At 38.2% G+C, this 26,624-nt stretch overlaps 1 protein-coding gene across 5 annotated transcripts in view; it reads right to left on the bottom strand.

Annotated features, from left to right (window-relative positions):
- Positions 1–26,624, bottom strand: part of kiaa1109 (KIAA1109 ortholog) — a 407,563-nt gene that overhangs the window by 129,397 nt on the left and 251,542 nt on the right. For 4 of the 5 annotated variants that reach the window (XM_060851682.1, XM_060851684.1, XM_060851685.1 and 1 more), the window contains exons 41-48: positions 24,518–24,663; positions 21,337–21,556; positions 18,489–18,647; positions 16,440–16,615; positions 15,882–16,057; positions 14,109–14,818; positions 12,194–12,445; positions 9,524–9,617 (exon numbers count right to left, since the gene is read on the bottom strand). In XM_060851682.1, the coding sequence (XP_060707665.1) occupies positions 9,524–9,617; positions 12,194–12,445; positions 14,109–14,818; positions 15,882–16,057; positions 16,440–16,615; positions 18,489–18,647; positions 21,337–21,556; positions 24,518–24,663 (1,933 nt within the window). The remainder of the gene's footprint in view (positions 1–9,523; positions 9,618–12,193; positions 12,446–14,108; positions 14,819–15,881; positions 16,058–16,439; positions 16,616–18,488; positions 18,648–21,336; positions 21,557–24,517; positions 24,664–26,624) is intronic. The other variant, XM_060851683.1, reaches the window with a different exon arrangement.

Here is a 26,624-nt window from a genome sequence, read left to right as displayed (position 1 = left end):
AATGCAAAATAACATTAGAAGTTAAGTCTACAGCACAGAGACCATTAGACCTTTGTGGATAGATTTCTTTCAGATCAACATCAAATCCTGTCACCTTACCAGTGAACAGAGAATTTTCACCAATATCTTTGTCTCTTCTACAGAAAATGGCAACATGTTTGATTGCCCACCTTCCTGTAATAAAAAACATTGAGATGTGTCCCCAGCTGGCATGGTCTGCATTTATTCCCCATCACTAATTGCCCTTGAGATGGTGGTGGAGAAGCACCTCCTTGAACTGCTGCAAACCAGGGATGCAGGTACACACATAGGGGTGGGTGGTTCTAAGACTTTAAAACTGTGATAAGTGAAGGAACAATAAAAATGTTCTAAGTCAGAGAAGTATATGACTTGGACAGGAAGTTGAAGATAGAGTTCCACAACTATGTTGCCCTTAATTTGCTGAAATGCATGATAAAGATTTACAACATATCATCACTTCAAATTTTGGATTCTGAAGTACATTAAAATAGTAGATAGATATTTAGTATAGTTCTGTGAAGAGGATCTGTTTTCTTTTTTAACAGTTCAGAAAATTGGTTTTGATTAGTGAATTCAACTATCACTTCTAATAAAACTTGTGACTTGAACTAAATAATTTGATTAGCTACCGAAGAAATATCTGCTGAATGTTTATAAAGGTGAGATTTTAAAATCTACAGAAACAGATGGGCACTGATCACTGGCATGTTACCTTAGACGAGAAGTCATAATAGCAAAAAGGCTGTTTTGAACTTTGTAGAACTATCTTGGCTGAAAATGTTTATTTTGTGGATGTCTTTAGGCTGGAAAGAAGTCTTCAGTTTGTTTTTAGTCCAAGGAGAAAGGATAGGAAAGACTCAAAGTTTCTTTTAAGGTTCAGTGACAAAAGTCAATTGGTTACCTATACTTTTGCATCTGAGGGAGAGAGAGAGAATCAAATCTGGCCAATGTACTTAAAGCCCAAATGGAAAAGATTGCAAATGTGCAAGTGAAATAGCACATTTGAAAGTCATGATAGGAGTGATACTTCAGTGGGAATTGAGCGCCTGTAGAGATTATGGCTGGGGAAAAGGCCTGAATTTCTTTTGCCGAATAAGATTTTTTCCAAAATATCTTACAGGCATAAAAAAGAATTTACATTTTGTTTGATGCTCTTCTATTAAAATACATTAGCAGTCTCATTGAAATACATTCAGTGATTGACCACCAGTGACCAAATTGCAAAAATAATATGTCTGTAAAACCAGTTCTCTCTTTGGGACTGAACTTGTTCAGTATTGCCATCTGCCAGAAATATAGCAGGTGTTAGAGGTCACAGGTCTAGACAGTGCTGTTGAAGGTACTGCCATTGATGTCTCAGCAAAATGCTGCAGGGCATCTTGTTGATGATACACAAAGCTACCATTATGCATAGATAGTGAAGGGGTGGAGGTGGTGACAAACAAGCAGACAGCTTTGTCCCATCTAGCTTCAAACTGTTTTTGTTATTGGAGTGGCACTCATTTAAGTGGAGAATATTGACATGTGCATCATACATGATGGGCAAGCATTGGGGACTCAGGTGGTGAATTTCTTGCCATAGAACAATCAGCCTGAATTTTCACACAGCCAGAATACCTATATAGCTGGTCCTGTTAACTTTCTGATCAAATGCAACTTACTGGATAGTGACAGTGGCGGATGGTAGTATTGTTAAGGAGAGTCAGTTAGATTCTCCCTTGGTCATTGTTTGGCACGAATATTACTTGTCACTAATCAATCCAATCAATCAATCAATTCCTGAAGAAGGGCTCATGCCCGAAACGTTGATTCTCCTGCTCCTTGGATGCTGCCTGACCTGCTGCGCTTTTCCAGCAACACATTTTCAGCACTAATCAATCCAAGCCTACATATTGCCCAGGTCTTGCTGCATGTCTGTAAATGCAGTTTCATTATGTAGGAGGTTGTGAATGGAACTGAACACTGTTGCAAATTTCTTTTTTTAAAAAAACAGCAACTAGAATGAGAGGTAAATGTCTAAAACACAAATGCAAAACAAACAGACATGGGTTAATTCCATTTCAAAAGGTAACGTGCTTATTTTATAAAGGTCAGAGTTCGAAGTTGAGAAATCCTAAAGAAGAGATGACCCATGTCTGTGCTCTCAGTAGGAGTAGAATGTCCACAGTTACTTCTAAGGAATCTAAATTATTAATCACGAAGTCAAAAACACCTTGAAAACAAGGGATTCTAGAGTACAGCAAATAACAGTGGAAACAGAATTGTTATCTCAATTAGAGATTTAATTTATTAATGAGGCCCACAGTATTAAAGGTCTGTTTTGAAAGTTAATTAGTTTGATTTCCATTTGGAACATCCCAACATATGTTATATTTCTTTGGAGACATGTTATATAGGAGTAACTTGACAAGGAAGTATTCAATGAACTGCATGACACTGTAACAAAAGGAACCTTGGAGTGTTTGCCTATAGATCCGTGATAACGGAAGGCATATTAGTAGGATGGTGAAAAAGGTATATGGTGCACTGGCCCTTTATCAAATGAATTATAGATTACAAAAGCATGAAAGGCATTTTAGGAGTATATAGAACTTGGTGAGATCACAGCTAGAATATTGCATGTAGTTCTGATCTGCACATTTCAAGAAGGATGTGATTGCATTGGAAGGAGTGAAGAGGAAGAGAAAAATGTAAGTTATGAAGAAAGGTTGGATAGGTTTAGGTTACTTTCGTTGGAGCAGAGAATACTGAGGGGTGATCTGATTTGTATGTGCAAAATTAGACGATAGTGGATAAAGAACTGCTGTTCCTTTAGTTGAATGGTCAGTCATGAGCTGACACAGGTTCAAGGTGAGGGGCAGGTGATTTGGGGGAAATGAAAGGAAAAGCTTTATTAACCAGAGGATGGTGACAGTCTGGAACGTGCTGCCTGGGAGGGTGGTAGAGCAAATTGCCTCACATCCTTTTAAAGCACTTGGCACATCATTACATTCAAGGCTGGTAAATGGGATTAGGTTGAAGATCAGGTGATTCTCATGTGTCAGTGCAAACTCAATGGGCCTCTTCTACACTATCTGATTTAATGAATCTCTGAGATTTTCCTTTATTTGGGAGTGCATCAGTATGTTGGTTGTGACACATACTTGTGTAAGACAAATCTTCCTGAACACTATTTGGTGGTATGCAGACTACATTATGTAGCACAACAGCACCATTCTTGTTCTTTAGTTCTGGCCAAATCAATCTTTGGAATGCTCTGGGACATTCTAAGTCATTCTCTCTCTCAAATACTGGAGACTACTCTCCAATGTTATACTTCGTGCTTTTACAAACAGAAAATATATGAATTACAATGTATCTTTTTTCCCTTACTCGGACTCCATCTATTAACTTATTAGATTAGATTCCTCACAGTGTGGAAACAGGCCCTTCGGCCCAACCAGTCCACACCAAACCTCCGAAGAGTAATCCACTCAGACCCATTTCCCTCTGACTAATGGGCGGCATGGTGGCACAGTGGTTAGCACTGCTGCCTCACAGCACCAGAGACCCGGGTTCAGTTCCCGCCTCAGGCAACTGTCTGTGTGGAGTTTGCACATTCTCCCCGTGTCTGCGTGGGTTTCCTCCAGGTGCTCCAGTTTCCTCCCACATTCCAAACATGTGCAGGTTAGGTGAATTGGCCATGCTAAATTGCCCGTAGTGTTAGGTGAAGGAGTAAATGTAAGGGAATGGGTCTAGGTGGGTTGCTCTTCGGAGGGTTGCTCTGCGGAGGGTCAGTGTGGATTTGTTGGGTCAAAGGGCCTGTTTCCACACTGTAAGTAATCTAATCTAATCTAATGCATCTAACACGATGGGCAATTTACTTGACCTGCACATCTTTGGACTGTGTGGGGATACAGCCCCCAGTGCTTTGTGCACCCTAATACTATTCTCTGATTCTCTAACTCAACTTATCAACTTACTGTTCTTCATTCCAGCACGATCAGTGGTTTGTGCACCCTGATTCCCATGTCCATTCAATTTAGTCTAAAGCCTCACCAACAGCATTATCACAACTCCCCACAAAGAACTTAGTCTTAAGTCTGTTCAGGTGCAGCCGGTTCAGCTTGTAAGGGATATAATCAATCCCAGAACCAGTCCCAATGCCCCAGTAATTTGAAACTCTCCATCCCACACCATCTTATTCGCCACAAATTCTTATCCTATTTCTTTACTCACTGGCACACAGTACTGGGAGTAAGCTAATTAATTAAACCATTAAGACTACTGCTATCCCACTCTTTTCCAATCTGTCCTGTACAGTTAGCTGACTAGTGGTGATGGCTGAGAAACCATCTCCCCCACCAGTATCCAGAATGGACCACGATTGTTGAAAATGTTGCCACGGTATGACATTTACACCACCCCTCTGAACACACGACCCATTCAACTTTCAGCCTGACAAATGCCACCACAGTGACTCCATCTGTTGCTCTCTGTCTGAAACCCTGAGCTCTATGTTCTGCAACTGTCTTCTTGCTAAACATAGCATTTCTCATTTCTTACTTTTTTGCTGCACTTTCAATCTGCAGATATGATGTTCACTAAATATTTGAATTCTTGCATCTGTTGTTCTTTTTTTCCATCTAAGAGTGAGAGGTATCTTTGAATCAGACAATGTACCTCCTTCCATTTATGACCTTTGAACACTTAACACGGAGAAATGCAACAAAGGCCAGGCATCCAAAAATCAGTGGTGGGTATCTCCAGTTTATCCAGGTAGGCACAGCCTGTGAAAGCAGTCTTGCAGAGGCTTGAGAAGTGGGATGATATTTTTCTAAATCTAGCTTTGCAAGCTGCCTGCATTTCTATATAGCAGCATTTAAGCTGTGAAGGTCTGCTGCAGATCAAGTCAGCTCTTAATTTGGCAGGATTGCCCACAGGTACTGCTTTCTATCCATAAATAACCCCAAAGGAGAAAGGTCTACTAAGCTTAGGGGTTCCCCACTGTGGTCAAAAGATCTGCCTGAAACCGCATCTCCAGTAACAGAAGATGAGAAACTTTACAGAAGCAAAAACTCTGGGTGCTGGAAATCTCAAATGAAAACAAAGTGCTGCAGAAACACAAGATATCTGGCAATATCCATGCAGAAAAACACTCCATTGTGATTCTTCTAAGAGGAGGGAGAAAGAAGAGAGAAATAAAGAGAAACTAAGTTAATGTTTCAAATTCAAATATGATTCCTATTGCAATGTTTGTGAAGGTTTGGAGCTCAGGTTGAGGTTTACAGTGTAGCTTTGCTCACTGAGCTGTAGGTTTGATATCCAGACGTTTCATTACCTGGCTAGGTAACATCAGTGGTGACCTCCAAGTGAAGCGAAGCTGTTGTCTCCTGCTTTCTATTTATATGTTTGTCCTGGATGGGGTTTCTGGAGTTTGTGATTATGTCATTTCCTGTTCGTTTTCTGAGGGGTTGAAAGATGGTATCTCGATCTGTGTTTGTTTATGGTGTTGTGGTTGGAGTGTCAGACCCCTAGGAATTGTTGGCCATGTCTTTGCTTAGCCTGTCCCAGGATAGATGTGTTGTCCCAGTTGAAATGGTAGTTTTTTTCATCCGTGTGTAGGGCGACTAGAGAGAGAGGGTCGTGTATTTTTGTGGCTAGCTGGTGTCCGTGTATCCTGGTGGCTAAATTTCTTCCTGTTTGTCTGACGTAGTGTTTGTGGCAGTCCTTGCATGGAATTTTGTAAATGATGTTGGTTTGTCCATAGGTTGTACTGGGTCTTTTAAGTTTGTTAGTTTTTGTTTGAGAGTGTTGGTGGGTTTGTGTGCTACTAGGATTCCAAGGGGTCTTAGTAGTCTGGCTGTCATTTCTGAGACTTCTTTGATGTATGGTAACCCCATCCAGGACAAACATATAAATAGAAAGCAGGAGACAATAGCTTCGCTTCACTTGGAGGTCGCCACTGATGATGTTACCTAGCCAGGTAATGAAACGTCTGGATATCAAACCTACAGCTCACTGAGCAAACCTACACCCTAAGTGATTCCTATTCTTCAAGTCTCATCAGGTTTGGTAAAGAAAAATGATATTAGACTTGAAACATTAACTATTTCTCTCACCACTGATGCTGCCAGATGTGCTGACTTTCTGCAGCACTTTTTGCTTTTATTCTATTTTTATCATCCCTGGTAATGGTAAAGTCACCATCATGGGCGGCACAGTAGCTCAGTGGTTAGTACACCTTCTGGCAACTGTCTGATTGGAGTTTGCACATTCTCCCTATGTCTGCATGGGTTTGCTCTGGGTACTTCAGTTTCCTCCCACAATCCAAAGATGTGCAGGTCAGGTGAATTGGCCGTGCTAAATTGTCTGTAGTGTTAGGTGCATTTGTCAGAGGTAAATATAGGGTTGGGGGATGAGTCTGGGTGGGTTACTCTTCGAAGGGTTGGTGTGGACTTGTTGGACCAAATGGCCTGTTTCCATACTGTAAGGAATCTAATCATGCCAGAGGACCGTAGAGCTACTCTCGCATTAGAAACTGATGGTGAATTTAACGTGAGGGCTACAATGCCTCAGGTGAAGGGTAAGGTTGAGAAGTCTGGACTTTCAAGGTAAACTCTGCTCGTGTGGCAACTGAACCCACACTGTTGGTGTCACTCTGATTCGTAAACCAGCAGTCCAGCGAACTGAGCTAACTAACTTTGCCCATTACTATTAATTGTTAAACTAAGGGAATAACATTCATTTAAATAATAATACCTCATAAATACAAAAAAAATCGCAAATTAAAGGTAAAGATGCCGGAGGTCTACCAGGTCATATGGCTGCTCTCTCATTACAGTTATGACTGGTGATGGTTTAATTGAAGGGTCACCACATCTTAGTGAAGGGAAAGGTGAAGAAGTTGAGTCCTTTATGGTAACTTCAGCCAGTACAGAAATTGATCCCAAGTTGTTGGCATCACAGTGCATCCCAGAACAGCTTTCCAGCAAATTGAGCTAACAGACCCCTACTCCAACAATTTGTTGTGCATTTTCAGTTTGCTGAAACTGGAAATGAGAGAAACTAAACCAGGAATAGAATGTAACAATGTAACATTTGTAACAATGCCAAGTATGCATCCAGTGTATATTTTAGAATAATTTTAAGCAATCCCAAGTGCATCTGTTGACTTTTGCCAAAATGATCTCGGAAATATTACCCTTTATCTTGAAATTAACAAGTAACACATGCAACTCTGAATCCATTACATTGAGCTAATTTCCAAACAGCTTATTTGTACTTTGTAGTCTCACCATTCAGATCAGAAGGTTATCAGCTCAAGTTTCACTCAAGATTTGAGTACAGAAACAGAACTGACATTTCAGTGCAGCAGTATAGCTTTGCTGATTAAAAATTAAACCATCTTCTTAGGTGTTGTTAAAGATCCTGTGGTACTATTTGAAATAACAGGTGAAGAATTCTCCCCAGTGACCTAATCAATACTTGATCCTCAACCAACCTCACTGAAATAGATTAATGTGTCAATTGCACATTTTATGCGTTAACAAGCCTGCTCCTTTTCCTACAATAGCACTGACACTTCAGAAAGTATTTACCATATGTATTTTCGTAAAAGTCAGTATTGTGAGACTTTTCTTTCAGGCAGAAACGTGAATAACTTGACATTTAAAAGGGTTGTGTTTTCAAGGAGCTTGGATCAAATGATAAAAGACCTGCTCAGCACAACTTGCATAGATCTCAAAAGAATCCACAAGGTTATGAGGACCAGCCCTTTAACATGCCTCTCTTTCTTTCACCCTGTGATTTATTGAGGAATTTCCCAGCACCCCTCCACACCCTGGAAGAGGAAATGTCAATTTCAACGGGGTAAGAGAAGAAAAAGGGAGGGCTATGTTGTTAGAAAATATCACAGTATGGGACAATCCCTCCCCACGTGCAGGGGGTTACACTGAGTCTACAATTGCATGAGCTTGATTGGTAAGCTCTCTTTCCCTGTTCCAGGAAGATTGAGGACAATAGTTGAGTACAAGGCCCATGCGTACATTTATTTAATACTCACCTGAAAGCTGCCCTCTGCAACCAGTTTCCACATCCATATTTTTATACTCCAGACAGTTTCTGTCCCCAAAGATCAAATTCGAATTACATTTTTATTGTACTAACTGACAATAAAAACTGAATGCAATATGGTAATGAATACTGAATTCAAATTTTTGATGATTGTAGAAACCATTCTTTGTTTTGTTTAGTCTTTGATTGTTGAAAAAACAAGTTTACTTTTACTTGAGGATATAGTAAGTTCCTTTCCTTTTAAGGGTAAAGATCATGGAGATAACTCTTACATGATATCAATTCTGATATGAGTATATTCAGCAACTGGCTGTAAAAATTTTTGGACATTCTAAAGTCATGAAAGGCTCTTTATAAATTATTGTTTCCTCTGTTATATACATCACTCGGGAGTGCCAAATCAGTTCAAATGATGCACTGTCCTAGCCAATCAAAAAACTAATATAGCAGAAATAAAGCCAGGCAACATGTTAGCATAATACTACACCAATGCTGCGTGTGACAGAGAAACAACTGAAGATAGATGGCCATCTATTTCATTTCCCACAATTGTATTCATCAGACATAATCAGATAGAAAACAAGAGAACTAGCCAAACAAGACCTAGCAAAATATTTTAAAGAGGACCTTCAGGAAGTGGATACCACCTCAGCTGCAACAAAAGGGATTGTGATGCACCAGGGCGGAATCTAGCTGCCCCGGTACCTCTAGTACCTTTTGGGACAAAATCTAAATAAATAAGTCAGTCAACAATCACCATCAAAAAAAGAATAAATCAAAATAAGAGTACTCTCACTTACCTCATCTTGCATTCTCTATTTCATTCACCTTGCCTCATTCTTTTCTGCATTTTTAAGACTAATTTAAATGTTTTATATTTCTAACTGAAACTTCCTGCCTCATAAAGTAAATATCTACTGTTGAGATATTAAATCTCAATTATTACACTATTCAATTTGCAAGAATAACTGGTAATATTCAGAATTGATCTCAATTAGCTCAAATTCATTTATAAAATCAATGTTCAGCCAGACAGAGATTCAGGACTTGAAAACAAACCTGATAATAATGTTTTGTCAAATGTAAAATTTAAAACCCTGCCAGATAGAAAAACTTAATATCAATTCCTCATCAAATGAGGAATGCATTTCTCAATTTCTTATGCAAAGTCTTCTAATCATTATTCTACAGTCATGCAATAAGACTATTGCTTAATGTGCTGTATATACGAAGTCAGGTAATGCAAAAGATTAACATGCAGCTGTACCTTTAAACAATTTGGGTATTCATTTCTCGTAATCAGTGAAGCATACAACTAAAAGATGGTGAAAATGCAGAAAAAAATTACAGAAACAATTCTATGTTTTCATGCATTACATTTACACAGAAAATTAATATTCTTTAATTACACCTTGTGAAGTTCTTAAAGAAATTAACTTTTACTCACTGAATATTTGGAGTAATGCCTTCCAACAGGACTATATTTACACCACCTATATGAGCAGTTGCACAAGTTTCAGTCATCTTTTGGTGTAAAACATCTGAAGTAAAACCACAATAAGTTAAGAACATTTGTTCAGCACACAAGTTAAAAGCTTATAAATCAATGTATTAATTTTGAAATATACAATTCAAGTATGAAGGTTTAGGAAAGTTTTACACAAATTTTTAGATCTTTCCAACATTAAATATTTACAATTTTTAAACAATAAGACAGGAGGAAAAAGAAGTAGACAAGCTGTGTTTGCTATTCCCTCCCATTTAACATCTTTGCATTGAGGTTTCTTCCACTTTCCTTGTTGACTTAACTGTCTCCAAGTCTGAAAATGAGCAGTTATCTGCATGTTGGCAGATGTGTTTTGTATTTCCAGCATTTGGTTTTCATTTTGATTTCCTGCATACAGCTCATTCTGCTATAACACACATTTCATTAACGCAAATTTGATGTAAAGCAATTGACAAATTAGGGACACTGTTTCTAAAGCACAAGCTGTTAAGCTGTGTGTTGGCTGTAACATGATTACATCGCTAACACTTTAACTGCTGTTTCTAAAGTGCGATATTTCTATAATGCGGGAATGCACAAGAACACACCATTGCTTTATAGAAGAACTACCTGTACATTGTTTCCCCAGCACACGCTGTAAACAATTCAACTTTGTCAAAGATTCATACTGTGGAGTACCAGTGTTGGCCTAGAGTGGACAAAGTCAGGAATCACAACACCAGGATATAGTCCAACAGATTAATTTAAAATCACAAGCTTCTGGAGTTTGGCTCCTTCGTCAGGTGAAGTGAGGGGGAAGTACACAGGACATAGAATTTATAGGCAGAGAGATCAAAAGATCACATAATGGCGTGAGTGGAGTGTCAAATACTAAGTCTCTGCAGGTGACCAAGGGTGTTAGACAGTGTGAGTAAAGTGTCCATAGCTGAATAACAACTGAAGGGATGACCTATAATCGATTAAATGATAGAGAGATAATTACAAAAAATTAAAAATAAGGTGGTGCTGGAGAAATCCAAATGACTGAAATAGCATGGAACAAAAACAGAAGCTGCCAGAAAAGCCCAGCAGGTCCGACAGCATCTGTGAAGAAAAGTCAGAGAAAGGGTGACCAGACCCGAAAAATTAACTTGGGTTTTTCTTCACAGATGCTGTCAGATGCACTGTGCCCTTTCGGCAACCTCTGCCCTTGCTCCTGATTTAAAGCATCCGCAGTTCTTTCGTTTTTTATTTGCCTGGAATAACATGATAGGCATAACAATCGCATACCAAGGGTCTAACCAAAGTAATAAGTAATCCAAAATTGTACAAATTAATTAAGGTAAAGAGATCATAACAATTTATCAAGGTGATGGTGTCAAAACAGGACTATAAGGAAGATTTTACAGATAAGAACAGTGTGGTGGGGTCACATGTAGCGTAACATGAACCTAACATCACAGTTGAGGCCTTCTTCATTGGTATGGAACTTGGTTATCAGTTTCTGCTTGGTGATTCTGTGTTGTTATGTATCACAAAGGCTGCCTTGGAGGACACTTAGCAGAAGATTGGAAGTTGAATGCCTTGACTGCTGAAGTATTCCCCGACTCAGAGGGAACATTCACGTCCGGTAATTATTGAGTGGTGTCCATTCATCCATTATTCATAGAACATGGAAACAAATGCTTTGGTCCAACTAGTCCAGGGGACCACATTCCTAAACTAAACTAGCTCCACTTGCCTGCGTATGGCACACATCCTTCTAAACCTTTCCTATTCATGTACTTATCCAAATGTTTTTTAAAACTGTACCTGCATCCATCACTTCCTCTGGCAGATCACTCCACTCATGAACCAGCATGTTTAAAAAAAAATGTCTCATGTCCTTTTTAAAACTTTCGCCTCTCACCTTAAAAATATGTCCCTTAGTTTTGAACTCGCCCATCATTGGGAAAATACCCTTGCTATTCACCTTACCTAGGGCCCTCACGATTTTATAAACCTCAATCACCTATGCTCCAGTGCAAAAAGTCCCAGTCTATTCATCCTACTTTTATAACTGAAACTCCCCATGCCCATTAAAATCCTGGTAAATCTTTTCTGAATCCTCTCCAATTTAATGATATCATTCCTTACAGCAAGGCAACCAGAACTGCACACAGTATTCCAGAAGAGGCCTCACCAGCATCCTGTACAACCTCAATATGATGTCCCAACTCCTACCCTCAAAAGCCACAAAATACTTGAAACAGCTCAACTTCTGCTCAAAAGCTATGCAGGTTTCAAAGCCTTTGAGTTTTCAGTTTTCATAACATTTTACAATGCTAAAATCTATGTATGTATGATTGCAAAACGAAGATATAGTGGAATTAAAAATATTGATGATAAGAATTAAATATAAATTGAATATCAGGTCAATAATATTCTAAAAGGAATTACTTTTACTGAAGCTAATCTTAATATTATAAACTATTTATAAAATGGGAGCTGATTGTTTTAGGATTACAATAGAGAAGATCTGATTTCATGAATAATCTGCTCAACCAGACACTTGTTTATCATAGTATCCCCAATTTCTAATAAGTGTAATCTTATTTGATTTTAATTGATCATCTATTTTAATATAATTACCTTTCATTTTCTCCTTTACTGTAAAGCTTCCATGAATCTTCTTAAGCTCTGCTTCCATTGTTAAGCCTCCGATGTCTGCTTCTAGATGAGTGCGGTTCACCATACCAACTCCAAACACTATTAGTGTGACATGGTGGGGTTCAGCACTTACTAAGCTGCGCTTCCTCGACAGTCTGTTCGGACTTGAGCAATCCTGTTCATTTTCAAAAACTACTCTGCAGCCAGGTTCAGTGGGACTTCTTCCACCTGTATCTACAGATAAAACTTAATTAGAAAATTCATCTCAGTTCCTACAAAACTCACACATGGCATAATCAGGCCTCAAGTTATGAATTATCTTCGCTACTCATCCCCTTTCTCTTCCTTTCTTTAAACCCACTTCTTTAGCATCTTTTTTTTCTCGATTTTCTGGTTCATTCATTTTTTCCTTCTGAACAGCCTAGTTTTTTTCCCCGAAATTAAAGGTGCAATGGGACAAATAGGACACATTAACCAATTTAAAGTTTAAAATTGACAATTTATTGAAGGCAGTTGAAAAGCCAATCGAGGTTTTCACTTTCATGCAATGTCTGTATTTAAATTAATACACAATTGTTTTACCTATTCCCATGACACATTGATTTTTCTTTCATCATCCCTCACTATGAAGGACAAAAAGTTGTTTTTAAATTTACTCTGCAAATGTTTACTCATAACTTCGTCCATCAGGAATGAAGGACCTCTGCTTGAAATGTCAATTTTCCTGTTCCTCGGATGCTGCCTGACCAGTTGTGCTTTTCCAGCACCACACGTTTTGACTCTAAGCCTATGGAGATGCCAACATAAAAACACTGGAAGAATACTTTGAAGTTATTCTTGTAATCAATGGCTGCAAGATTGATGGAAGTGATCGCCAAATTAAAAAAGATAGTCCAAAAATACAATAGTGTAACATTCACTTAGTGAACTAGGCTCCTCAAAACATCTTCCACCTATCCAAAATCATCCAATACTACTGGCAACATTCAAAACAGAAAGGGCCTTCTCCATCCAAGAAAATCAAGAAGGGCAATCCTCTTCCACAGACCAACTTCATGATAACCTCCCCAGAAGGTCCCCTCAGATGATTATTTCAATGTAAAATCAGCTAAACCATGTGGCACAAAACAGGTAAACAAAAGATAATATGCTTATCTGTACAGTTGGAATTGACAATCATTATCTATTTCATCTAAAGTGTTTCAGGATGCTATATGTACAATGCTCCCATCTCTAGTTGTTCTGCTGAGACTTGTCATACCCAAGGATTGTGATGAAGAAGTCTGTGACATTTTTGAAAGGTGTATGTTCTTAGTATGATCATATCAAACCATTATTTGACTGGTCAGGGACATGGCTCTCACAATTTGGAACAAATCCAGAGACATTAGTAAGGACTACATGCAGTGTCAATTGAAATGGGATATGCTTTTGCTGTGTCAGTTGGTGTGATCAGATTTATTTTTATTAAAATTTTTGGAGTAGTTTGATGGACTTTTATGATTTGTTAGGCTATCCCAGAAGACATTCATAACTGAATCAGTCACATTTCTGTGGATGTGGGATCATGTGTAGCTCAGATCAAGTAAGGCCAGCAGATTTGTCTACAAATTGCTATAAAGGGAATTAGCAAATTAAACTGGATTTACAACAATCCAGTAGATAAAGGCCATTTTTACTGATATTAATGTACTCCATATTTACAGGATAAGCAAATTGAAATTACCCAGATGCCATGATGGGACTTAAAATCATATCTCTGGATAACTGTTCCAATAATGGAATTATTACGTTGCCAGACCTATTTTCAGAAATTTATCACAGCATCCAAGATATCCAATAGACTGACTTCAAAGTCGGATTTCACACTTTATATAATATAGAAGAATTATCCTACCTGTAGGACCTAACACATCGGGGGAAGATTTTTCAAGAATGCCCGTTGGATCAGATATTAATGAATAAAAGTTAAGCAGCTTGTACATATTCTGCCAACACTCTGCAGATGGTTCACTTTGCTCAGACACCGTGATCGAGTCAGAATCATCCATTTGAATAGTCACATGATCTACAACATCCTTCGATCCCTTCCTAGAAACCTTTGAGGTTCTTCTTTGTGTTGGCCCAGATGAATTTTTATTGCGTGACTCTCTTTTACTGTTCTCATTCCCAAGTCTTTTATTTACTTTAGTGCTATTTCCTCTGACACCTCCATTAAGACTGCCTCGAGAACTGCGACTGAAATCTGATGACCGAAAATCTCGATGTTTGCGTGTTTTGAATGTTGGTGTGGGGGACACAGACCCAGCTGTGTATCTGCTAAGTTTAATGTCTGTCTGAGTGGCCTTTATATCATCAACCATTGTGCTAAATTGGTGAATGAGACGAACCAATGCCATGTCCACATGCTGGCTGATAGACTGACAGGAGATAGTGAAGTTAACATGAAAGGTGTTTTGGTGATGCCTACTAAGTTCGTGGAAAGTAAGAGCATTAGTTGAGCTTTGGTTGCTAGTCGGTCTATCCATCACAACTGCATTTATGCTGAATGTATCAAACATCAATGCTGGTTTGAAATCAAGAGGTGGTAGGTTTATCATGCCCTGTCTGAAAAATCACAAAAGATGAAAATGAAATAAGTTTTGCATTCAAGCTGAAATATATAAATAAAACGTTATTTTTATTACTAATAAGAAACTGATTCATTAACTGTAGGTCAAGGAAGATCTGCTGGGTAAAACATATAAAAATTAGGATAGAACCAAAGTAGATGATTTTTGTAAGCCACGTTAATTAAGATGTAGGTACAACAAGATGGGAAAGGGTTCACCCTTACACTTCCAATGTTGGCAGTGTAATCTCAATGCCTTTTCAATATGGTCTCTGGTGCTGAAACAGGTATGATTGAAGCAAATAGAAGGAAGCAGGCAGTCTGGGTTTATGGATCAGGATAAATTGAAGCCCAGATTGAGATCCACACAAGATCAAGCTGACAGTGTTTGGCAAAGTGAAGTGACGGTCAAAATAAAGAAACACAAACATAATAACTGGTTTAAAGAAGCAACCAAGAAGAAAATGTTAACAGGGAGCAATGGCCAATAAAAATAAATCTCAGAATCAATGACGTGAGCTTTTAAAATCTCCACATCAGGGTAATGCTCTGTTTTTAAGTATATAAGAATGTTTATACAATATCACAGTTTTCCTGATATTGCCAATATTCAAACAGAAACTGCTGGAAAATCTCAGCATGTGTAGAGAAAAATCAGTGTTAACATTTCATTTCCAGTGAGCCTTCTTCCGAACCAGCAAATACCTTGTCAGGCACCAGGAGTGACAGTGAAATAAATGACAGTGAACAAGAAGAAAACAAAATGGAATGGAAATCCTGTCAAAGCGAGGAGCACAACTTGCAGGTCACAGAGCTTGAAATGTCAACTCTGATTTCTCTCCACAAATGCTGCCAGACCTGCTGAGATTTGCCAGCATTTTCTGGTTTTATTTCTTTGCTTTTGCTTTTTTTCCAATATTCAAACTTTGAAATTTTAGTAACGCATTCATTTTTATGAACCTTGTGAATTATAGGTGCATATATCAATCGTGGTTATTGCTCTGATTTTCTTACAATAGTTTCCGTTGCAAGAACAAAAGCGAATTAGTCATTATATACCTTCTTTTTTTTCTGATCTTTCTCTCTTTGGATGTGTCAGAATCAACAATATCTGCCCTGAGACAGTCCAGGCTCCCAGAGAATGACAAGTGTTCCCCAAAGTACATTCCATAAGTTAAAGGTGCAATATCTTGTGACTGAACTCCTGTATTACTCAGCAAAGGCTTAAAAACAACCTGAAAAGAATTAATGAGTTATACTTCAATCTTATAAATTATTTCAAATAATAATACTTCCAGTTTTTCTATGAACATAAAAAGAGGTTCTGCAACACATGCAACTTGAAATAATTATTGCAAAAAAAAACACAACATATTAAAAAATGTACTGAATCATTAAATGATAAAGCAGCAGAGATTAAGAAAAGCCCCTCAATGTCTGAGTTCTGGTGGATGCATATTCCTAACCAGCAATGAAAAAAACAATTGCAGATGTACAAAATATATTCTAGTTTTAAGAAAATTGTACGTAAAAGTTATGCTTTCACATTTGGAAATAAAAATGACTGGCATGTTACTGAATGCAATTAGAAGGCAAACTATAGGGCTCTCTAATTACCTGTGCATCAGCCAACTGAACAGCAGGAGGGCCTTGGTTACCCTCCTCAATGCCAACAATTTCGTCCTGACTAGTGCTGTTCTGAGACTGTGTGCCATCCAGCGTGTTCTGATCACTTGACAGCACTGTATTAAAGTCAGATGCAGATTGTATTGTTGGAAGATTATATGTCAAACCTATGCAAAATAGCAACACACATTTAAACCATGGTATAAAATGCTTATTCGGCAGGCATGAAGTATCATGACAAGAATACCTTATTTTAATCCAACTTCAACATTTATAATTGTTTCAGACTTCTACAGCTATTGATTAGCAAAGTCATAAGTTAATAGTCCAACATTTTGTAAAGCACCAGAAGATATCTAGATTGCAACTTTTTTTAATGATCATACACGGAATAAAACTGAATACATTACTTAAATAATATGATTCCTAATTGCCATCATTTGTAATGGTTTGCAGGTGACACCGTGTTTAAAGTCGCAATGAACAAAAATAATGTTTTTCTAGTTTTGCAGCTTTTTTTTAAAACTACAAAGAGGGAAATATCTTACTATTCACTTCTCTTTTAGAATTCCTGACCCACTGGAACTCAAATAATTAGCACATAATCAGAAAAATCCAACAGCTAGGTATTTCATAACATGTTGAAGAGATGAATTCAGTAATTTTAAAAAATGACAAAACATAAGCAGTGCTGCCTTCTCTCGGAGAGGAGGCTGACCTCTCACCTTGCACCCACCTTCATCTACCTATTGCATTCTCAGCTACCTTCCCCTCCCATTTTTCTCAGTCCTCTGGCCCACAAGCCTCATTCCTGATGAAGGGCTTGTGCCCGAAACATCGATTCTCCTGCTCCTTGGGTGCTGCCTGACCTGCTGTGCTTTTCCAGTACCACATTCTCAACTGTGATCTCCAGCATCTGCAGTCCTCACTTTCTCCTGCCTTCTCTAGGACAATGGCAAACTTTGAGGGAGAATGCAGGACAATTTAGAAATATGCAGACTTGATACTAAACGTTAAACGTAATTTTACATGGATAAACACCAGTTGGGAAAAACAGAAAAATGATGTACATAGTAGAAACTAAGAAATCTAGGTCAAAGAACAAAGAAATCCAAGGATACAGGTGAATAAATCATTATTAGCAACATCATAAGTCTGCAAAGCACTTAAAATGTCATAGCTCAGAAATTAACTTGTGTGTGTACAGGATTCAAAAGTAATACAGATATGTAAAACTGTATAGGACCCTAATCATGCCAAACCTCAACAAAACATGCACTGCTCTAATTGAGCTATTATAAAAAGGATGGAGAAACTGTAAGAAAGCAGAATAGAGATTGACAAGAATGGAAATACTACAGAGAAACTACAGCTATTAGAAAAGATGGAACATTATTTTCTTTTTTCCAGACAAAATTATGAGGAAACCCAAATAGAGGTCCATAAACTTATGCAAGTTGCCACTTATTGCAGAACATTAAGCTAAGGGCCATCACTTCAAGGTAGTTTTTAATAAATCAAATCTAGAAATCAAGGTAAGTTATTTTACCTAGAGTGTGATTAAAATGTAGAACACATTATTACAGGAGGTGGCTATAGCTAATAGCTTTAATACTTTCAGAAGAAAATTTGACAAGTACAGGAGAGCAAACAGAATAGAAAGACTGATAAAAGGCTTAAAGGATGTATTTAAAATACAAGGAATGTGTATGGATAATAAACTAACAGTCAATATAGTATATATGGTCCTTTTCAGCACTGTATATTCTATGTATTTCATTAATAGAAACAAGAAAAAAATCACACACATTGGGTAATATATCTGTTATGTACTAACTTAAAGAAACAAGACCAATATTCAATCCTAGCCAACTGACTCCTGCAAATGATTCTTGTTAGAACCACTGGGCTCTTGGAGCATTCAGCTCCATTGCTATAATCAATAGTCATTCATAGTAGAAGAAAACAAACAGTGCCATTCAATGCACTGGCCTCCAGATACAGAGTTTCTTTCCATTTTGTACTCGTTCTTCAGTTTACCTGTTGGAAGGCTGTTATGTCCAGATCTAGGAACTGGCGACTCTTGAGTAATACTTCCTCGGTTACTCACAGCATTTGACATCCAATTATAAAAACTAACTGATGATGGCTCAGATAGGAGAGGGTGTTCTGATAACATCTCTGCAGTGCCAGTATTCCCTGTTTTGTTGCAAAATGAAGGGAGAATGATATCCATGGTTGAAGTTAAGACTGTAAATAGAAATCTGTTGAAACTTCTGAAGTGTGTTATCTATCTATGTGACACAACAGTAACATAATCCCTTTGAATACAAAACAACTTTTGAAAGAGAAATTGTACGTTCACAGAAGTTTCAATTTTAATACAGTGGAAATTGCTTATTAACAGTTATTTGTCAAATAAACTGCAACATAAAATTTAGCTATTTGTTTTCTGAACTAATTAATACAATTTAACAACAGTTATTGTTATCATGACGATTTGTATTTATATAATGTCTCAAATGTATTAAAAGGTTCAAAGCCTTCATTAAAGCGTTATCAAACAGAGTTTGACACTAACAAAAGAAATATTAAGCAGGTAATCAAAGTCACAGATTCTAAAGAGCAACTTAAAGTCAGGAGGAGAGGCATCTTTCAAAAGGTAGTTAGAAAAGTGCAATGTGAAGGCAATACTTATGGTTTACTATTTACTGAAATTTAATTCATAAAATTAGCCTATCTATAAGAAAATCCTGAGGTAACATTAAATCTGAAGTAATATAAGGTTTATATGTTTACATGAAGTCAATCTTCTATTACTGAAAGATAGCCACCAGAACTTATTCAAGATTTTAAAACCTTCACACAGACTCTATTGTCACTAAATTACCTGACAATATACAAACTCAATTGTTTACATTGACTAAAGGTAATCAACTGCTTTTGAAATACTGAGACAATTTCTAAACAGATCCAACCACCAATAGAACACAATCTTAACAACTTATACATCAGGCTCAAAAAACTTTGTAAATGCTGATATTTTTAAAGAGGTGATATGCTAAATTTCCATTCAAATGTCAAAAGAAAAAAATCATCCTATCCCAAGTTATAAAATATCACCATTCCTGCACAATACTGAATGGGAAGCATTCCAATGAAGGAACAATAATTTAAGCAAAACAGCATTATATCAATTAGTTTTAAGGACATGAAGAATGATTGGCCACCCCTCTGCTGGACAAACCCAAACACTTTTGTTTCCTATCTCCCGTGATTCAACCGGTTTGAAGTTTGCACTGTTAAAACATGCACCAACAGCAATTCAACAGGATTTCCCTGAAAATGTTTTCTCATTCTAAAATGGAACTGGGCTACTTACACAGTCACAACCACAGAATATCAGTATTCCATTTCAGTTTGAGAGGAGAGTTTAATTGTGGAAGGGACTAGGTATTCAAACTAGTAAAAGATAAAGATTTAACTAAGAAGGATGTTGTATATCTTGTATCCTCCTCTAATTTCTGCATTTATCACGAAGATGTGTTTTCACATAAGATTTTGGGAAGTATGATATAAAGTTCCATGTCTTGTGGAAAGTATTTCAATTCTGGTAGATGGAAGCAACTTTGCAACCTCTGTAGTCTTCCAATATTATTTTAGCAAAGTAAAGCAAAGGAAGCATCGCCCTTTTCGAATAGCCACTTGGTACTACAGAACGGCTAGTTCATGGGCGGCACGGTGGCACAGTGGTTAGCACTGCTGCCTCACAGCGCCTGTAGACCTGGGTTCAATTCCCGACTCAGGCGACTGACTGTGTGGAGTTTGCACGTTCTCCCCGTGTCTGCGTGGGTTTCCTCCGGGTGCTCCGGTTTCCTCCCACAGTCACAAAGATGTGCGGGTCAGGTGAATTGGCCAAGCTAAATTGCCCGTAGTGTTAGGTAAGGGGTAAATGTAGGGGTATGGGTGGGTTGCGCTTCAGCGGGTCGGTGTGGACTTGTTGGGCCGAAGGGCCTGTTTCCACACTAAGTCTAATCTAGTCTAATCTAATCTAAAAAAAAACGTGGTACAGCTAATGAAAGGACAAATTTTATTGAAGGTCTTGCACTTACAGAACAATTTGCAATAAATATCAAACAGTTTTCTGCACAAGAAGAGAGATTGGCAAATAGTCTTTTGGAAAAATAAAATGTTTTGGAAGCCAGCATGAAGAATGGAGTAGCTTGAGATGTAAAAATTTAGTACTGTTAATAGCTAGTAAGCAAGAAATTGCAGCATAAACAAGCAGACATCTTTTGGCCAGGATCCATTGGAAAGCAGACTGTGTGGGGAAGACAGGCAGTCCCAGTGAACTGCACCAATATTCACTTCATATCAGTCAGGCCCGTTTCGCCATTTTGTACTTCATGCTTGCTAAATAGTCAGGTAGAGATTTTCCCATGTTTGTGTAATAAGACGACTGTATTTTGAATCACTTGTTGGAGTTGTTACCTATATTGTGAATAGATACTTTTTCTTGGGGAAGATTAAGATTGGTTTGCACAAAGGAATCATTTGTCTGACTGTTGTTTTGGATTGGTAAAAGACTTTAACAGACTCTTACCAACTTACTAAACATTTATCAAATTGAATCTGGCAGTATCACCATATCCTTTGCTTTCATTTGAAATCTAAAAGTCTATCTTGAGTGTACTCAATGACTAAATCTTCAAAGCACTGTAGGGTAGAGAATTCAAAGATTCGCCATTCTCCAAGGAAAGAAGTTTTTCCTCATCAAATAGCATTAGGTTGCACGGGGGAAACAAAGAAAATGTTTCAGTAATCCAAATGTCTTGTCGCAAAGACATCAACCGCCGAAGTGGACTTATGCAAATAATGTGAGTTGTACCTGGCCGTGAAAGTGAACTGCTTTTAATTCCTGATGCACCACGTTGTGGAGTTCCTTCAAGGAGATTGTGAAGACTAGGGAAGCTCCCAGTCAGGTAGCTCAGTAGACTTTCCTTTCTCGGACTGTCTCTTGTTGGTAATCCTGCACGACTGACATGGGCTGGTGAATCTGCTACTGTATCGCCGCTGGTGTAGCTGAGGGACTGGTAAGGGTGGACACCCTGCAAAGAAAACAAGAAGTCGTCTCAATATTTTGAGTCTGTTATGGACCAGACCCCTTAAAATATATTTAGGAGGTGGTACTGTGGGAGGTGTTATGCTCCAGATACAGTTTGATTGGGTAGCTACTCGACGTTAAGCAAACACCATTCTTAAAATACAAAAGAAACAGGAATTTGGAACAACAACTCTATTGAAAAACGTAACAGAATAATAGAATATTTTGCTACTAAACAGTAACTGAGCCTATATAGTAACGACCCAGGCACACATCCTTGGCATAAGGCAAATTCAGAAAACAGAATTGTCTCACATGCAATTCCAGCAACCCGGAAGGAAAAGCATCCAGAGAAAACTTAGAGACAGAGTGTAGCAGCCAGGAGAGATTAATTACCTTCCAATAGTGCTAAGACCCCGGAGCCAACAGCTGTTGGAAAAATTAAAAATCCTGGTTCTGTGACACCTCAACCTCATCCATTCAGACTGCCTCTATTGTTCCAACTTGAAAAAAAAACCCACAGCCTTCACAAGTGTTCACTCTAGTGATTTTGGTGGAATGCTCAGCTCCTCTACTTTACAATCTTTCATCAAACAATAGAACAGCCAAAATAACCTCAAAGCCACAGCATTGTCACAAGTGCCTAAGGATTTAAATCAAACTGTCAACTTCAGTTTTTAAGTCGGAAAGCACAATTTCCAAAAAGTATGAATTTTATAGTCAGTAGTAAAATGATGATATGGAATTGCCGGTGTTGGACTGGAGTGGACAAAGTTAAAAATTACAACACCAGGTTATATTATTGGTTTATTTGGAAGTACTAGCTTTTGGAGCGCTGCTCCTTCATCAGGTAGCTGTGCAGCAGAGTCATAAGACACAGAATTCATCACAAAATGAACTTCACCATGAAGCTGTAGAGTCCGGACTCTTGGCAGCAGTGGGGCCTCCTGGTGGTGGTACGCCCAGAGTCTAGATGTTTGGTGGTGGTGCCTGGAACAGAGACGCCTGGCAGCGGAAGGTCCGGAACTTGGACTCTGCCAGCATCAGGCGGCAGCAGAGCCGGGTCTCCTAGGCCATCAGTGTCATTTTTGCTGTTCCTGGAGTGGGACTCCCCAAAGCCCAGAACATCTTCCAGTGACCCTGCAGAAGCCTAAAAGCCATGCTTGAGATCCAATTTGAGCAGAAGATTAACTCTCATTCTATAATTAATTATTATACTTTTCGTAGTTCAAAATAGTGCCAGATTGTGATGACAAAACACTTTTCACTGTATCCTCAAGATATATATGACAATAAAATCATTTTAAAACAAAATAAAGGAAGGTGCTGACAACGATCTAGTAATCTGTGATATAGTTTACCTCTTTCCTGATGGCAATTTAAATCTGATGTCAAATCAAATGAATGCCTTTACAGTGATGCCAGCATGCAAGCGAGCAGCCAATTACATTAAAGAATAGAACAAGCAAGGAAATAAATTCCACTTAATAGCTTTGACTTTGAATTAATATACCCAGCTAGTGAAACAAATGATTCTGATTGGATTAATGTACAAATTAGAGAATAAATTTAGATAAATGTTTACATTTTTTTCAAAATGTGCACTTTTCAATACATACGAATTGGACAGTGCTCAAATATAAAGTCAGTTCCTTAGGGGCGGCACGGTGGCACGGTGGTGAGCACTGCTGCCTCACAGCGCCAGAGACCCGGGTTCAATTCCTGCCTCAGGCGACTGACTGTGTGGAGTTTGTACCTTCTCCCCACGTCTGCGTGGGTTTCCTCCCACAGTCCAAAGATGTGCGGGTCAGGTGAATTGGCCATGCTAAATTGCCCATAGTGTTAGGTTAGGGTTGTGGGTCGGTGTGGACTTGTTGGGCCAAAGGGCCTGTTTCCACACTGTAAGTAATCTAAATAAGATTTTGTCTAGCAGTAACTTTGAAAATAGTGTGCAATTCTTTCAAGACTTCTTACAGTAAATACCAAAGCGTTGAGGTGCATGTTATTTAATAACATTTCCCATTGTCTGCAATCTGGGTGCCTCAGCTCTCTGGAGATGTATAACAACCACAGCAATTTTTGGATTTCACCCCATTCATGTTAATTTCAAAGGTTGCTTCTAGTTTCACTGGAGTAACCATGGCAAATGCTGATTGTTTTGTCACTATCATTACAGCAAAATCAGTGTTAATATTTCTACAGACATTGCAGACCATAACATTTTCAAACAAATCTTATTACGCGCAGTGTAAGAGTGGTTATGTTGCTCATGAGACGTATGATCAACTCATAGATTATGTATTATATTGCTTGAGCATTAGTACTGATCCCTAAAACCTAATCCTTACAGCATTGTATAACTCTGCACCATTGTATATTGCAACAATTTCTTCTGGTCAGAAGTAGAACATTGAAATGTGAGAACCAGAGAACTGTGGACTAAAGGCAGGTTGCTTGTGAGATATTTAAAAAAATAGAAATCTGGCTTTTCTTCAAATTTAGTGCCTTCCATTTATAATCTAACTTCTAAGAGTGGAAGAAAGCCTTCCAATCTAGACAAAATACCTGCAACCAAAATCAATTTGCAAACTGCAGATTTGTCCTCGATTCTTAACCTAATTGTAGTCTTATAAATGTATAAATGACAGAAAATTAGGAAAATAATAGAAAACGTTCAAAATTAGTGTACAGGTACAATTATCAAATTGTATGCAGAACTTCAAAATAATTAATGCAGACTATTTCTCATTTATTAAGCAGCACTGAAACACTATTTTAGGCAGCTTTTATAATATATTAGCTATTGATAAGGTACAGTATTCCAATCTGATGAAAATATTCACAATACGTCTGTAAAATTGCAGGCAAATAATTTAAGAGGTCATCACAAGTCACAACAGATAAATAAATCTGTATGGCGTCCACATACAAGTTATGATTTCACAAGTGTTTTGTTTTCACCTACTTTAATTTTAAGTGTGGATTCGTGTGCATGAGCATTTGTTTTGGATAACTTTCTCATGATGTCAGAGCCGGTTACTGGTCCAGAGGAAATTCCACCCGCTGGTGGACGACTACTCTCTAAGAGCATGGTGTGTTCACTTACTGTGGCTACAATAAAGGACAAGAATCAATGATAAAACATTCAATTTAAAAAGTGTAACTATCCAACATACATCAAGTTAAATGGTCAGGCTATAATGAAAAATAGAGGCATTTTATTTGCAAGCATGCATTTTATTCTCTGAGCACTGACGTTTTTTACTCTGATATGACAACAAAAACACTAATCCTGACAACATTGTATAACTCTGCGCCACTGTATTTTGCAACAATTTCTTTTAGTCAGAAGTAAAACATTTAAATGGAATAGTAACTGTCTGAGAACCAGAGAACTGTAGACTAAAAGCAGGTTGGTTGAGAGATATTAAATGAAAACATACAAATCTTGCTTTCCTCCAAATTTAATGCCCTCCAATTGTAATTAACTACTAAGAGCAGGAAGGGCTGAAACTTTTGCGTTTTCTCGGCTGAGTTCAAGTTGCACTGAACTTTTGAAAAGTTTTGCACTGCAAGGTCTAATGAATTCTTTCACCATATCTCATCAAATACATGACATAAATTACCTACCATGCCCCTACAGCACCTGTTAGGCCCAATTCTGACCCCACTATGTCATGAGCTATTTGCAGAACAACCTACCACTCAATGCAGACCCCAGACCTCACCAGAACACCTTGTACCCAGGCCATCTTTACAAATCCATGGTGCATTGCCCGTCTGGAGCTGCTATACATGGTATTTTACACTTGTCCTGAAAGTGGCAAATAGGGAAAGATTGGTGCCTGCTTTTCAGGCAGAAATCCAGACCGCACACTGGATGAAATGATGTAGAGGTGGGATTTTCTCTTTCCCAGGACTAGAAGAGGAGGCCAAGATACAGGCCATGTCAGCCTGATCAAAGATTGGAACCTAGGTTAGAACAGTCTGTACATTTTTTATGCTTTCCTCCCCATCTTAGCACATTAGGCATAGTAGCCATTCAGCCCATTGAGTCTGTTCCATCTTTTAATGAGATCATGGCTAATCTGATTATCCTTAACTCAATTTTCCTGCCTTTTGTCCATAACCCTCATTCCTTTACTGATTAAAAATCTATCTCAGTCAGAATGTCTGCAAGAATGTCCAGCACTGTAGTCAGCATAAGTACCAACATCTTTTCTCTGATATCTCAAACTCACTATCTCTGCTACTGTACCCACTTCCCACCAAGGTTACATTACTCTCACCAGCTTGAAACCTATGTTAGCCCGACTGCTCTTTTAAGACTTAGTTGGAATCACAATACATTCAGGATTCAAACCCCCACTCCAGAACTTGAGGCAGTATATTTCTTACAATGTAGGACTGAGGGAGGACTGCACTATTGGAGATGCTGTCTTTCAGATGAAACACTAAACAGAAACTCTATGTCTGGTCAGGGGGAGATAAAGATCCTATGGGTACTATTTCAAAGAACAGGAAAGTCATCCCTCATGCAACAGTTCAAAAACTAAATATCTGCCATTACCGCACTGCTGTTTGTACGAATTTGTTACATGAAATTAGTTGCAGTATTTCCTACATTCCAATAGCAACTACAACTTAACTGGCTACTTCTGGAGACCTGACGGCTAGGAAAATTATTTTAAACTTCAAGTTTCGCCCACACATTCTCCTTTTCCTTATAAATCTTTTGGAATATAAAATGTCTGAACTGTACTCAATATTTTAAAGTTTTATCTCCACAGTTATCTCTAAATAGAACAGCTTATTTCAGTTTCTAGTCCAATATCTTTGAAATCTAACCCAATGTGGAACTTCAAAACTTACTCCTGATCCTATCTGCAAATGTCCTATTTGAGTCTATTCCAATAGTTCAAAGTTATTTTCTACTCTAAATATTCACAAGAAGTCTGTGGGTGGCACGGTGGCGCAGTGGTTAGCACTGCTGCCTCACAGCGCCTGAGACCTGGGTTCAATTCCCGACTCAGGCGACTGACTGTGTGGAGTTTGCACGTTCTCCTCGTGTC

Source organism: Hemiscyllium ocellatum, chromosome 36 (assembly GCF_020745735.1).
Source record: "Hemiscyllium ocellatum isolate sHemOce1 chromosome 36, sHemOce1.pat.X.cur, whole genome shotgun sequence".
Lineage (NCBI taxonomy): Eukaryota > Metazoa > Chordata > Chondrichthyes > Orectolobiformes > Hemiscylliidae > Hemiscyllium > Hemiscyllium ocellatum.
The sequence above is the reverse complement of the archived record's forward strand: the minus strand, read 5'-3'. Positions and strand labels throughout refer to the sequence as shown.